The sequence below is a fragment of the Ischnura elegans genome, chromosome 1 (assembly GCF_921293095.1).
Source record: "Ischnura elegans chromosome 1, ioIscEleg1.1, whole genome shotgun sequence".
NCBI classification, from domain to species: domain Eukaryota; kingdom Metazoa; phylum Arthropoda; class Insecta; order Odonata; family Coenagrionidae; genus Ischnura; species Ischnura elegans.
Window position 1 is genome coordinate 143,394,726 of NC_060246.1, and position 15,196 is coordinate 143,409,921.

At 36.2% G+C, this 15,196-nt stretch overlaps 1 protein-coding gene across 2 annotated transcripts in view; it reads right to left on the reverse strand.

Moving 5' to 3' along the window:
- Positions 1-15,196, reverse strand: part of LOC124171438 — a 133,755-nt gene that overhangs the window by 21,223 nt on the left and 97,336 nt on the right. Inside the window, exons 2-3 of one of the 2 annotated variants that reach the window (XM_046550621.1) lie at positions 3,678-3,920; positions 1,335-1,446 (exon numbers count right to left, since the gene is read on the reverse strand). In XM_046550621.1, the coding sequence (XP_046406577.1) occupies positions 1,335-1,446; positions 3,678-3,920 (355 nt within the window). Of the gene's footprint in view, positions 1-1,334; positions 1,450-3,677; positions 3,921-15,196 lie in introns of both variants that reach the window. The other variant, XM_046550613.1, reaches the window with a different exon arrangement.

Here is a 15,196-nt window from a genome sequence, read left to right on the forward strand (position 1 = left end):
TTTCAAAACCTTATGCTGAAGCTAATAAAAAAATTAAATTCCAAAATCAGTAATTTTACGTCTCTTTTTGGAAAAATTTTAGTAGATATGTCATTGAAATTCATGATGGTGTTTCAGTCTCTCAAATTTTATAACAGCTTCTTTAAAAAAAAAGAGCTTAAGCTAACGAGAATGGTGGTACAACACCATAAAGATGAAAATGAAAAACATGTTAATTAAAACATACTGGCAATTTTTCACAAATACTTTTGATAAATTTTCTTTGCACGAGCAGTACTAAATCATATTGCATTACCGCCACCGGATCCTCGCTAAATAAAATGTATTGAAGCCGGTCTTGCAAACAATATTAAAGTCTTCGAGGATAATTGCCTCTGGGTTTTAATTTTCTAATACGTTATTGTTCCACCAGATTAAGGTAGAAGCAATTCTCTAAAATGACTGATCGTTTAAGCGTGTTTACACGGTTAACATATATGAGTAATGCGCGGTGCATTTCTCGTATGTGTCACCAAGCACCGTGTTACCAGCCTAATTGTGCGAATGCATGATATAGCAGAAAATAGAACCTATTCTAATTTGGTTCATGCATTGGTAAATGTTCCGTTCCGATCCACCGAAACAGCTCATGCATTCACGCATTAACTCGTTCGTGATTATGAACCGATTAACCAGGCCTTTAGAAGGGTTACTGGTGCAAATGGAGGAAGATCCCACTCTGGCTACAGCCTATTTTGATCTCAATGAGGCTCGGATCCCGCGCTAGCCATTTTTGACCTGATAATTTACAAAATTTGTATGGTTCTGCTCATTAAAATAGTAAAAAATAGTAAAATCAAAACTGATATTGCGAACGAATGATAGATAATTTGAAACCAGGTATACTTTAAACTACACAATATACCCATTGTCGTCAATATTAGTACCGGAAGGTATTAATATTTAAAAATTTCCATCGTTTCACTCCATTTAGAATATTCTTAAGTTTATCAAAGTAAATGAATGTTAGATGGGAGGTGAAATTTAGTATTTTAAGTTTTTTATTAATTTAATTTTAGTTTTTATTTGATTATCCTAGTTCTATCTCTCCTTAAGAGCAACTACTTTGCCTATTTTTACCACTTATTTATTGTTACCACCGTTACTACTTTTTTCTGGGTTAAAATTTATGAGCGCTCATTATTGCTACGTGACAAGGGATGAATTTAAGTCACAACCGGTGATTAAATAAAATATGGTTGAATTCCTATAAGGTGAGTACCATTGTAACGATGGAAGCATAAGCACATTGTCAGGCTAATTTTCACAGATCTATAATGTAGAGTTCCATTTACCTTTCAGTGGTGATTGATGATGGAATTTAAACGGATTTGCTGGGCTGGACCTCTTGGATGATAAACCTTCCCCCGTCCAGTCATCGGGCTCTTCTCCGTAGGCGTAACTATGCTGCTAGCAGCGAAAATAGAATGGAAATAAACGATCAGTATCATTTATTGAGGAACCAAGATATTTGCACCATATAATCCCTATATTATTAAAGTAACTAAATGCCAAGGAAGACACTATGGATACATCATGGATTGCGTGTGGTTATAAGTTAATTTTATTGCTATCAAAAAATAACCACTAAAAATCTATTGATAAAACTATAACCCAAACCTTAAACACAAAATACTCAAAACTACCCAGAAAGTTATTGCTTCCCAATTCGAACGATCTACTTTTCATTCAAATTTCAAAATTGCAGTTTTCATTTTCAACATTCAGCGTCTCATAGTGATGATAAAATAATTACGAATTGACACTGAAAACTATAGAGCATTATCTTTTGACTGGAAGATAGTATGGGATCGCAATTCATTAATTTCGTACTGACCTCGATATTTTCCTTGGAATTCACGTGAGAGGATTTATTTCGAGTCAATGGTTCATTGTAATTTTGATATGGGTATTACAACGGCGATACCGAATTCTTTCTTTTTAGAAAAAATGTTACCCACTTTAAAATAGTCAATTTGAGAAGGCTTTTATAGCAGTGCTTATCATAAACTTGGGTTTCTTTTATAATATAAATGTTAGCCAGAATTAATCATAACTGAACTAGGCATAACTCCGCGTAAAATCTTGAGCGTATTACAGTTCACAAACGCTTAAAGGCACGTAACTACGTAACTCAACTTGGCGAGGTCATTATTTTAAAATAAGAAGGAATATGACGCGGCTTAATAATTTGGTCATAAAAGTTAAGAATTCCTCTAAAATTAATTTCATGAGTGATGCGTGGGCTAAGCTGATATCAGTGGAACAATTCACTTCGTGGCCCGGGTCATACTGAGGCAAGTTACGCCCGGTTAAGTTTTCGTGAACAAAGATTATCATGAAATCAGGGGAAGAAATCTCCAACATATACAATATTCAAGGAAATAACCAAGGAATAGTTAGCGGCGAATCTTTGCAAAGGCAACCACAAGTGCGCGAGAAGTGAGAAAACTCCACGGAACAAAAATCGTTCGCCATAACCGTGAATATGAGGGCGATAACTTCCGATTATTCCCCCAATGTTGATTTTGTGACATGTCAAACTGAAACCTGGATTTAGGGAAGACATAATGGCGAGGTGCAAAAGAACAATTTTTAAAATAGGGTCCGGAAGAAATTCTCCTAACCCAGACCAAATATCTACCGAGAACGGAAAAAATATGCTCTCTTGGTAAAAAAAATGAAAATGGACCATAAAATCGTCCATCACTCACGAAAACTCATTGTATTTTTAGTGAATCAGGCATTAAAATTGGTTTATTTTGACCTTTTCGCGTATGAATTTGTTTTAATGAATAATTACACAGGCCAACAACAAAATTTTGTTTGAAAACTTTTTTATTTTAATAGCTGATCTTCATCGATTTTTATGTGCTGAATCCAAAACTGGCCTTAGTTTTTCTTTTGTATCACCCATAGTTTCCAAGCAATATGTATTTTAATATTTAATCTAATACCCCTATACGGTATATAGGAAATTAATGTAACACTGTGTTATATCATAAATTTTTTTTGTATTTACTGTTCACTACATCGTGATAAAATTGATTGTATTTACTACAGTGTGATAATACAGGGTTTACTTGTCAACTGGAATTGGTCTACATTTTATTTCCCTATTTTCCTTGAAGCTTCTTGTGTAGCTTTTTCTGCGATGAACCGCTTGCTGAACTTCTCGGTGAAGTACCAACAGTAATCCCCCATTATCTTTGTTCATTAGACCTTCTTTTTCAATTTTATTATAACAATAAAAAACTGTTAAATTCTAAAAATATTGCTTGATTTCATAAATTTAACTGTAAAATGTGAATAAATGGCAATGAACTTTAAAACCATCATATTTGGATTCAGCAACTTAAAAAACATAATAATAAGGTATTTTCAGTAAAAAGGTTTTTTCATTGTTGGCCTGTGTAATCAGACGTGAAATACTTGAAACAGTGAAACACCAATATTGTTAATACTCTGGGCGCGAATTTAGAAGATTCAGTTTCGGATACCGGTCAAGGCAAACGATTTTTCCTCCATAGAATTTCAGCCTCTCAACGTGGCTCTTCTCTCCTCCTTAAAAGGAAGTGAGGTGAATTGATGATGACGACTTGGCCACGACGGGTCCACAGAGGAAGAAGAAAACGTACCGGATTTCGCCCCCTCCCCTCCTTCTCGATGAGGCTCTGCAGGAAGAAGCGGGCCAAGGCGTTCCTGTCGCTCGTCACTTCCGGTTGCGATGGGAATTCCGGTTGGCCGTCCGCGTAGGAGACGGTGGCGGCGGGTGCGGGGCGCGGCAGGAGCGCGGCCACGAGCAGCGGGAGCAGCAGGAGGGGGGAGGAGGGGGCGAAGGCGGCGAGCGGGGTGCGGGAGAGGCGCGGCGGCCACGGCATCTGATGCGGAGGGAGACAAGAGACGAATTAGTGGCGCGAAAGGAGTTACTTGCGCAACCGAAGAGGTCCTCCAGCGATGGAAGAAAAGAAGCCTCATTAGAGGGATAAGAGAGGAACATGCTGTCGAGGGCTTGATGGAAGGCCCTCGAATGAGGAAGCCTTCCACCTCGAGAGGAAAACGCAGCACTCAGTAGGCAGATGACCACGAGAGTACCTTGTTTGACGGTTTATTACGGCCCTGGACAGAACGTAGAAGAACGTGAATGACATCGAAATTAACAGAAGGCATTACCAAACTTGTTGCGAAACTTATATATATGATTCATTAGCCTGTATTTTCAATTTTCCTCATCGGATGAAACAAACCACTACTTCATTCAAAATTCCTATGTATAAAAATAAAACTTTTAAACCGACTCGATCATTGCATTTGATGTGTGCCAGATGATTTCATGTTGGAATTGTTGCATTGGGGTGACACTCTGCGTTTGATTTAAATTTATCTATCAGCAGATATGTTACATAGATAGAGATTTGTTTAACCTTTAACACCAAAGTGATTATGAAGTAAATCGTGAAAAGAGAACGAATTGAAGTACCTAAACCTTTAAGTACCTTAGAAAATGAACAATGCATTAACAAATTGACAGGATTTATAGATAATAGAGCAATAAACATAAAGTTTACAGAATTTTGAACCAATTTCACGATATTTGATCAACGCTTCCAAAAATTTGTGATACATCCATAACAGAAAATTTTTCAAATGAGCTTCAACATAAGGGAAACAAAATATTTCATAATATAATTCTTGATTTACTTATATACTATACACAACGGTTAAAAATGATCAAAATATTGTTTTACTTAGTGACTCAATAATATTATCACTGGAATAAACATTTCACACTAGAACAATAGCCCATGCATTACTTTTTCAATACGATTCTTGGTAAGTAATAAGTTTCAACTTGTAACCTAAAATAAGGCCATCTAATTGCAATATTGAGAAAAATAAGAAAAATAAATTCCCGACCATTCATAAACATATGGTTGAAGAGTGTAAAATGAAACCTACAGCAAAGCGGAAAAATATCCTTAGATACTCTATTCATATAGTTAGGTCGTGGACGTTCTCTCAATTTATCCTGGAATTCTAAGTACCCTCATTCACTCTTCCCATATAAGTTCCCTGCATAGGGTACCTCGAAATTACTTTATAATTTCTACTTTCTCATTCCAATTCCTAAGGTTTTCTTCTTTCTCCTATTCAGTGGCACACCGGCTACCGTAATCCTCTTATCTTTACGGTATGATATGGACTTCTTTAGTACTTAAACTACAAACTTTCTCCACCATTTTCCTTCCAAAGAGGCCATGCCTTGTGAAAGTGCGATGTTAAAGCAAGAGAAAACTTTCCTTACATCTTTCCTTTCTTTAATATTCCATTAGTCCCAGAACTTCTTAACTTTGAATATTTTCTACAATAGCGGACATTAAGAATTTATGTCATGATAATAATACTTACTCTCTTCATTTCGAAAATCAATCAACAATGGTTATCTTTGGCTCTACAAAGTTTTCAACTATCGTTACGTCTAGATCACAGTTTAATATCAGAGTTCATTGACTATCGCACATCTGATCAATGTGTCGAGATCGACAGCTATGAATGTAGATAAAGGACGATTTCTCTTTGCTATTCTTGACGCAGAAGTGTATCAAGAGATACAAGACCCATCTTCATGACGGAAATAGAAAAAACGAATGCCGCAGGCAAATGAAATATTTTCATTGTCTGGTATGATACAAAATCTAATTTTATTCTGCCTCATTATATCTCCCTCAATAATAAAGGTTGAATAGCAAGTTGGATCCTCACTCTTAGCCTGAGCAGTTTAATCAATAGTGCACAAGTCCCACAGAATAGATGTTAAGAGTTGATTGTTCCAACAGTCATCTATAACGTGCAAACTATACAAAGATGACAATCTATATACATCCGATAATCACTCACAATCTAATTTCGATATTTTACCACATTAACCTTTTAGGAAGGCTAGCATAGTAATTTTTCATATCGAAATGATGGCCGGAGTGGCTCAGCGGGTTAAGACGGCATTCCTTATTAGCATCCTGAAGTGTATGCAAACTTCCAATATACCGTGTGTGTTGTTGCATAACATACAGGATATAAATTAACTCTTCTAGCGCAACTACGTCACCCAAGGTATTTAGTAATTAATGGCCAAGTATTTCACTTTATCAAAAATAACGCTCTTTTCAAACAAGCTGATGGCAACCTGATACGAATTTGAAAAATTTTCATCTAATATACGTAGTATGCGCCATGATATGACTGTTTTTTTTACCTCGAACAAGTGATTAATAATAAGATGCACGAATTTGATTTCCTATCTGGTGAGGGAAGTTTGCAAATCTACTTATCAAAGTACACTGTCATCCCAATTTTCAACCAGACCAAATCCGAAATCCAAACGAAACTCAAATGAAAACTCGCTACATTGTTCCTAGAAGATATTATAAAGCTTTCTTAAGAAAACATGTTTCAAGAGGAAAAGTAAACCCGGGGGCACCCGTCGTTACTCATTTTCGCTTAAAGTAATTAAGAATAGGGTGGTTAAAAAGGGTATCCTTTGTTTCAAGATCAGAGAGATTTTACTCATGAGTCCAGACTCGGCCGAAATATAAGAGATAGTTGAACAGTAAATCAATCTGTATCTGTCCACGAAGTTTCAAATAATAATAGATGAAAAAAAATCCAATTAATATATTTTGTTTCAATAATATGACATTAATTGCCAGGGTAAAAAGTAATGAAAAAAACTTTTTCAATCTTTTTCTAGTCAGATACAGCGAATTTCTTCGTCACTGAGGGTTGGCATCAATCACATTTTCATACCGATAGAAAGCCATGAATACATGGAAGACTTAATTATATCCCAGATTTTTCGGGATTATATTAAATTTACAGAAATTGTGATTCGTGCTTTGTGTATTGCTATAGGTAAATATTATGGAGATAATGAAATATTTGAGATTTTCCAATTTATCATTATGAGTTAGGAGAATGTGATTTATTGCGAGGCAAATATCACCATATGATATCGTAAATATTTACATGAATGGCATTTGCAACACTAAAAACATTCAACAGCAAGATTGTAGAGTACCTCAATCGGGTCGAACTAAAGCCCTTATTACAACATTAAAGACTGGAATAAGGAAAGCTTTAAAAGCAAAATTTCAGTCGGTCCTCAACCCACAAAGTATTCAGGGAGAATTTTTATCAACGCTCTGCCCCTAAAATTAATACTTTTTTATTTGCGGAGAAAATTAGGTAGTTATAAAACTACTATCCTCCCAATTCCGTTGATTGTGTAATCTTTTATACGTGCAAGATGTATCAAATTTCGGGAGAGAGAGAATGCATGGCTCACAAGAAGAGAACTACTTACAATGCTAACATACACTTCTCATATGCTGACGTTAGCTTAACTTTTGGAGAATACTTTGCCGAAACCTAGAAAGGGCCCCGAGAGACGGATGTTATATGGAACGCCTAAGCGGGCCAAATCCGAATCTCGGGCTAGCGCAGGACTCAAGGCGTGATTCCAAGAGGTGTACATTCCTCCTTAGAACCTTATGATGACGCATGCAAAATGAGGCGAGAGCGTGACCAGCAGCCAGTGCGGGGTCAAGTCCACAAAAATCTGTTGAGCCAACTCAAACTCGGGCGCGAGGGAGCTCTTTCAACGCTGAAGGCTTTTCATTCCTCCGCCGGATTCTATTCTCGGTGCATGAGGACGCCTCTTAGGGCTTTGGCAAGCACATTCATTATTCCGTCCGTCACCCAAAGGTGGGTGGCTCTAGGAATTTGCGAAACAAAAATTTTTCTCATTTCATGTTTATTCATATTCCGAGTTCCCGAAAATCTAAGTGCTTTGGTCTCACTTAACATCGTGTTACGTTTACAATAAATAAATTCAACCTGCCAGGGAAGCCAACTTAAACTAACTTGAACTCAATGTTCTTGAAATTCATGTAAGATATGTCTTTCGACGCTCACAAAATGAACACTTAAGCGCGTGAGGACAGAGAATTTTAAGTATTATAATTGCGATAGCTAAATCCATTTAACTGGAACCAATATAGCTCCTATTTACAGCTATTCCAAGTTATATAGACTAAAATTATTTTAAAAGCACTCATGATTCTCTCAATAGTGGATAAACAGTGAATATTAAGATAGAACTTGGCATGCTTATGCTCAATTATAGTCGTAGTAGAACTGGATACATATTTATGAAAAAACATATATTCATTAAAAAATTTCATCATCTATGTCTTACATTTAGTCTGTTAATATGTTTTTGGAAATGAATGCAATACACTCAGTTTCCCATTTGATGCTTATGAGGCTCGAAAGGCAAAAAGAGCGTGGGGGTGGTGTAAAAGCAATAGGTAAATCACCACGTTTGATTGTGCATATTATAAGAGGTTAAAAATAAAATATTGAAATACCTCCAGGATTTTTATTATTCATTCTTTGGAATCGTGAGAAAATAACTGAATGAAGCCAACTTAAGGTAACAAGAGCTAACTCAACCCCTCGATGGAGCCCACTGTTTAGCTGTGCAAATACTGCAAGCTCCTTGCAACTTTCCTCATCCTTCCGACTCTAGTAACGCCTGAAGCGAGGATTACAATCCAGCCGTGACTTCGTTTAGCTTATATGAAGAAGCCCAAAGCAACTAGTCAGATGGACTGCATCATAGTGCCTTAGTTACAATTCAAAACATAACTAGACAAAATTCCTTGGAAGAGAATTTTATTTTCCATTAAGAGTTGTCAACATACCACATGTATATGTTACATGTTGTACCGATACTGCAGTTTACTTATCTTCTTACCCCACGTTCCAACTCGAAAATAGCGCTATCAAGACATAATTTTCCACTCACTCAATTTATCGGTTCGAAGATTAGAATTGAAAGGTGAGGTTAATTTCAGTAATCGATGTCATATTTTCAGGGAGTGGGGTAAAAATTATTTTTCTGAGTTACCTACTTTTGGCAAAGTTTCGATTTAGAATTGCCCTGGCATGACCTAACGGGATATTTTTAAAAGGCTTCACATGAATTTAAACCGGTCACAGAGAGCAAACCATAAAGTCGTCGGGTCATCATATTAAATTAATATCGACACTAAGCGGGCTTTTTAAATTTATTTTTTTGCGATTATGGTCGGAACACATTTCTAGCTCTTGAAATAACAAAAAAAACTCAAGCAAAAATAAAACTTAATTTTCTGCATTCCTTCTTCATGCGCAGACATTACAAACGTTAATTTATTACGTTCAAAATATTAATTATCAATATCAAATCAGATATATCAATTACCCTCTCCATTTAAAAATAACGGCAATTTTCAGCACATCCCTCTTACATAAAAAGATTCTAGTGGTCATGACTCCATAATGCGCTGAAATTACGGAACATGAAGATATTTTTCAGAGGATCACTAGCCTTCAACGACCAAAATGCATTAAGCGAAATATTTTTTGTGAAGCGCAAGCATGTGCAAATTTACTTCTTCACGTCACATTAAAAATATAAAAATCGCCGTTGATAAGCGAGCATTTCAAAAAAAATTAAAGTAACGATCGTATATAACTTCGTGGCAGTGATAAGTTTTTCTCTTTTCTTGATTACAGCGTTCACACATCACGAAACTCATTCAAATTTATCACAAAAAGGTGTCCCTTTGAATTACAACATATTCTACAATACGACATGAAGTCATCTTGAGAAACTTTTGCGTACATAGTTATTCCAGTGACACTGCATAAAACTGAAAATTATACCAAAGATTGACAGATATTAATTATGACTTTATTGATATAACTTAGCCAACTACATTCACAAATCTGTAAATAAAAAACTATTAGTCTCCACTTCCTGAATATTCTCTAAAGAAAGCATCTCACTCGACCAAGAAACAGAACTAGACCAATAAATGATATAACAATATGGCAATTAAGAGGTTCTGGTGAAAATGTCAGATTAATTATTATTAGTGTCTTTAGGAAAAATCACCGAGTCTATGCTGTGCATCATACCAGCTCCGCAATGACGCCCATGGCGCAGACACAGAGACGCCAGCAGACGTATTCAATGACTAGAGTGAAAGGGCTTACCAAGCACTAGGAAAACAGAGGAAAAGAATTCAGTCGCAGTAAAAGGAAAAAAGGACAATGGAAGACACTTCATACGTGATAGGACTTCAAAAGCTGCACAAACATTACGTAACTGCACGCGACTGAAGGCAAAAACAACTTTTGCAATCAAGGTCTAAATTTTCCTCAGCATTCTTGTTTGAAGTCCTTTATCACTTTAGATCAAGTAATTATATTTTATAGATCTGTTGATTAAATATAATGAAGATGATGTAATACTATGACAGTTTACGCTGAAAGACATACAGTAATATTTCTGGTTTATTAAAAAAAAACTTTGCTACATTTGGAATACCTGGGAAAACTATTACTTCAAGCAGAAAAAAATGGAAATATTTTCCCTCACTAATTTTTTATTGAGTTTTTTGTTCAAATTATTTCCAAGTTTTCTAATGACTTTTTTGTCAATTCATGGTGGACCAATTTTATTTTTATTTGCAGTAATTTCTCGTCTCGAAATATTGAAGCAAGGAAAGCCAAAATATTTCAACACTTAATCTCTGGATAGTCAACATTTAACTGTGAGAACTTACCAAAACGCTAGGCACATATAAATACCCATTCAGTTCCACAAACTTCACAATGGGAAAATACGATGAATATGGTTTCGGCATATCTCTGATCCACTACGTCAACAAGGCTGCTAAGGCCGTAATGGAGTAAGTTTCAATTATTTTTAGTGCATATACTATTATTTTTTTAAATTCCTTTAGATCACGCTCCAAAACTGCATTTTTAGTAATCGTGGTATGAAATTCATCTTCCAACAGACATATTTTGTCACAAACGCATCCTTCTATTAGTCAAAAGACTATTCAGCATTTATGACTGAAAACCTAAAAAAAAAGAATAACGCGTCACACTGCCTAATCTAAAGAAACCTTCATTCTATACCACTCATTTCATGCTATTATAATTTGACAAATAAAGATAACGTAATGATAAATCGTAACAAGACACCAAATTCTAGAGATTGGTAGGATTAATGGATCCAACGTAACTACTCTCCTCATCTTAGAGTGCAAGAGAGAGAACTTAAATTTTTTGGAGCTACGCGTTTTCTAAATGCCAAGGAATAAAAATATGAAATATGAATCACGGTCACTGAGGTATATAAGGCCACTGGGGCGAGTTAATAAACGATATTACGACTTGAGTGCCTTAATGGAACTCCTATTTGAGGAGCACTCAAGATATCATTCGCAGAAACAGATTTACGTCCACCAAAATGATTCCTAAAATAGTGTAGAACGACGAAGTAGACAGTAAAACTTCATTTGAACAAATATCCTGGTAATTTAAATGTCAACCGATCCGAAAAATTAAATGTACCATCAAAATTATTTAAATTTCTGCCTCAAACTATAATATGTTTGCTAAGTCAATGGTGGAACGCATTAACTAATAACAATGATGATAATATTTCCAATGATCGAAGGTGTCCCTAATTACGATCACTGATATATATTTGGACAACATATTTCAATACACCCATGTCCAAGCGGGAGTCTAACCCGCGACATTCGGTGGGGAGTCAATCCCGTCACCGAGGCTGGCAAGGTAAAAGTAAATTAAAATTATTACTTTCATGGAATTCAGAGATGAAATCACCAACATTTTGGTTAAAAGCAATGACAAACAAAAAGGATTAACAAAATGTATTAACACCAAAAATTTCTTCTTAAACATTTCCTACCGTTCACTGGCAGAAAATTAACTAAGCAGCAAAATAGTTATTCTGAAAAAATACTAAAGGTAAATTCCACGAAAAGGATTTAATCGTTAGGTAAAATCAATTTAAACAGCTTTGTCCAATGCCTGCGATTTCTTAGGAATTCAAAATCAAATATTCAATCTAATCTTGACCTATATGGTTTAGACATGAGCAAAGTAAAAAACTTAAATAGGAATAACTACCGCATTTACTTGTAATTCGATTTAAAAAGCCATTCATGCCTAGCATGAAAATAACTCACCCGCAAATTATTTCCCCAGGCGAATTATGGAAAAGCGTGGATGAATTTGAAGTGGCGTGAAAGTCAGCCAACGGGGTTCAATCAGTACCTGCATCTTCCAAGAAAGATTAAAAACTCAATGCATCGATAAAGCCGTTACTTTTCTATGTTCCGAGTCGAAAAACGTTAATGCTCCATACAGAAGCGTTTCCTTGTCAAGAATACATTGATTTTTTAAAAATATAATTTATGCTCAATCGAATTTTTTCTCTATCTCTGTTAACTTCATGCATGAACAGCATTTGCACAGCACAGTTCGATCAAAATTAACTTAATATTCGTGCCACTTTTAAAATATATTCGGAAAACCTAAAAATTGAATATATTTGCATTTTATTATGTATGACGGTGCAAATTAAATATCCACTCTATACATAGAAGTTCTCGACCGGGTATTAAACACCAGATGACAAGAAGAAATAAATCGATGAATAGATGGCAAATAAGGCTATAAAACTATAGCCACAAAAACAGGCAATTAATATTAAAATAAAAATTACACTTTAGATTAACTAACTCCTTTCCAATTTTTATAAATACCAATGCTCAGTTACCATGCACCGTAACGCTCGCTCTGAAAAGGTATTCAGCAAAGCGTAGCGTGATGCGGGTTAAGCATTGTGGACGTGCGTTAATCATATTCTCACACAGGGAGTGGCCAAACTGATAGGGGCACTTCCGACGGAAATGGGCTACCAAGGGGCGCGCACGTCGAAAGAAATTGATAAACGCCGCTCTAAAACAAGGACTTATGACCGAGGGTACGCGCAAACTGATATACATGTCGTTGAAAAGTTCACCGCATGAGGAAAAAAATGAGGGTGAATCAACAGTGAGAAAATTAACCTCGGGTAAATAAAATGCCGCAATTTTGAGAAATGGGTCAACATAGTTTACACTAACCCAAAATTGTCCCATATAAAAGCTCAATAAATACCACTCGATGAAAATAAAATTGCGATGAATGCTTTTCCCTGGAAATCATATCTACAGAATGAAGAACTACATATTTATCAACACTTGAGGAATGCAATCCACTCTTAAGGCCACACAGAATTGGATGAGAACCAAAGAAGGAAAAATTTGTGCTAAAGAAAGCTTGACGATGAACCTAGAAAGTATTATAAGGAATATCTGCTGAATAATCAGTAGTAAAACTTTATTTAGTCACCCAAAAGAGCGCACAAAGACATACCTACGTGGTTTTCCTTTCGCTTCAGTAGAGTTTTCATTCCATTTACCTCCATTTAGTCGACAAAGCTCAGAATGCTTAATTGATAAGATTGATTAATTTGATAATAGCAATTGACAAAAGTTCTGAGAATGCTGGTTCAAGTCTAGGTCAAGGCGATGAATTCTTCTCCTGAGGAATTAACGGACTTGACAGACGTGAAACGTATAAATGAAAAGAAAATGATGTGTAAAGGAGAAGCTAAACTGGTTTAAATTGATGGAAACAAAAAATAAAACATTTTTACGGCATCCTTCTTTTCCATATTCACTTCATCAAGGACAAAGTTGCCACTTCTAAGATAAACATTTCTCGACACCTGCTCCTCGATGTGAATACAGCTCGCGCCCGAAATTCGCATCGCCAATGGTAAGGGTGGGAACGACGCGACGGTCGGGAGACAAGGATCGGTTCGTTCCCCGCCGCGCATCCCACCAGCACTCAACAGGCACACACCCAGCGCGGACCCTGCACCATTTAATCAAACCCCTTCCCTCCCCCTTATCTCCCTTCCGGCGAGACATTATTCAGCGTCACTCTCCCTAAATGCAGCCTCCATTCTCCGCGCCGAAACATCAACTATCCTTCAACTCTCCCTTTCGTATCTTTTCATGCATACGGAAACAGGAACCAAAACGGCAAAGTCTTGACACATGCTCCTCTCTCTCACCCTTTAAACTTCAAGCCGTCGTTTCAACCTGCGGTCTCCACCCGAATTTCACCCCTTCTGCCTTCCATTTGCCCGAAGGATAACCCTTTACCCTTTCTACCACTACTCTGAAAATAAAAGCCTTTTAAAACTTCCCTCGAAGTCTCAATTTCTTGATAAGACAGTAACTGCGAAGTACTTGACTCAATCTTTCCCTCATTACCTACTAAGCTCATCTATTACTTCGACGTCTTCTGTTGTGGCCCAATCTTTTGCATACATATTTCTTGTTTTGAATGGATAGTACATATTTTTTATTCTGACATGTTTAATAGCTCGGGAGAGAGGAGATTGTATCAGACTGACACACTTTGTAGACAATCGCGTGAATTAATACAATTTTAGGAACAATACACGCGGTCGACAATCAAATGGCTTTGAATTTTCAAATATATTTGCGCGCACCACTGCATTACCGAAGGAATTTTATTTTTTAAGGCGCATTGTATTCGTCAAAATTTTTTAACATATTATTCGAAATTTAATTTAACCTGATAATTGGAGTAATACTACACGAGCAAGTGAATTGATCCGCAAATACATATGTAATATTATGCCTGTTGAATCGACTCTAACTGCCCGAGTTTGATACGCCAAGGCAATCTCATAAGAAGAATTACATTACACCTTTTACCTCTGCTGATTACGACTAAGGAAATAGTAATTTCCAAGGAAATTATAAAAGTTTCTGCAGAGTCTTGATGGTTTCGCAAAGGTGAGCAACTACTACTTCCTACCTTCTTCAGACGTTTTAAGCGTAGACAAGAAAATACCATTTCATTCTAAAATGATCACCTCATTAAACTATATCCACTCACCAAACCACTAAAAAGAAGCCATAACGCCAGGTTAAATTCTCTATTGCTGCCATTGTTTTAGATATAGAGCTATTTCCCATTCTTGCGACTTGCTATCTGATGAAAGACCATATAATCTATGTCTACTCTGCTGCCTAGTCCAGTTGGGGGAATACCAATATCCGAGAGACAGGAACTAATAATTAAGTTTACTCAAAGGAATATATTTTTATTTCTAACGGTAAAAAAAATCACACAGAGTACG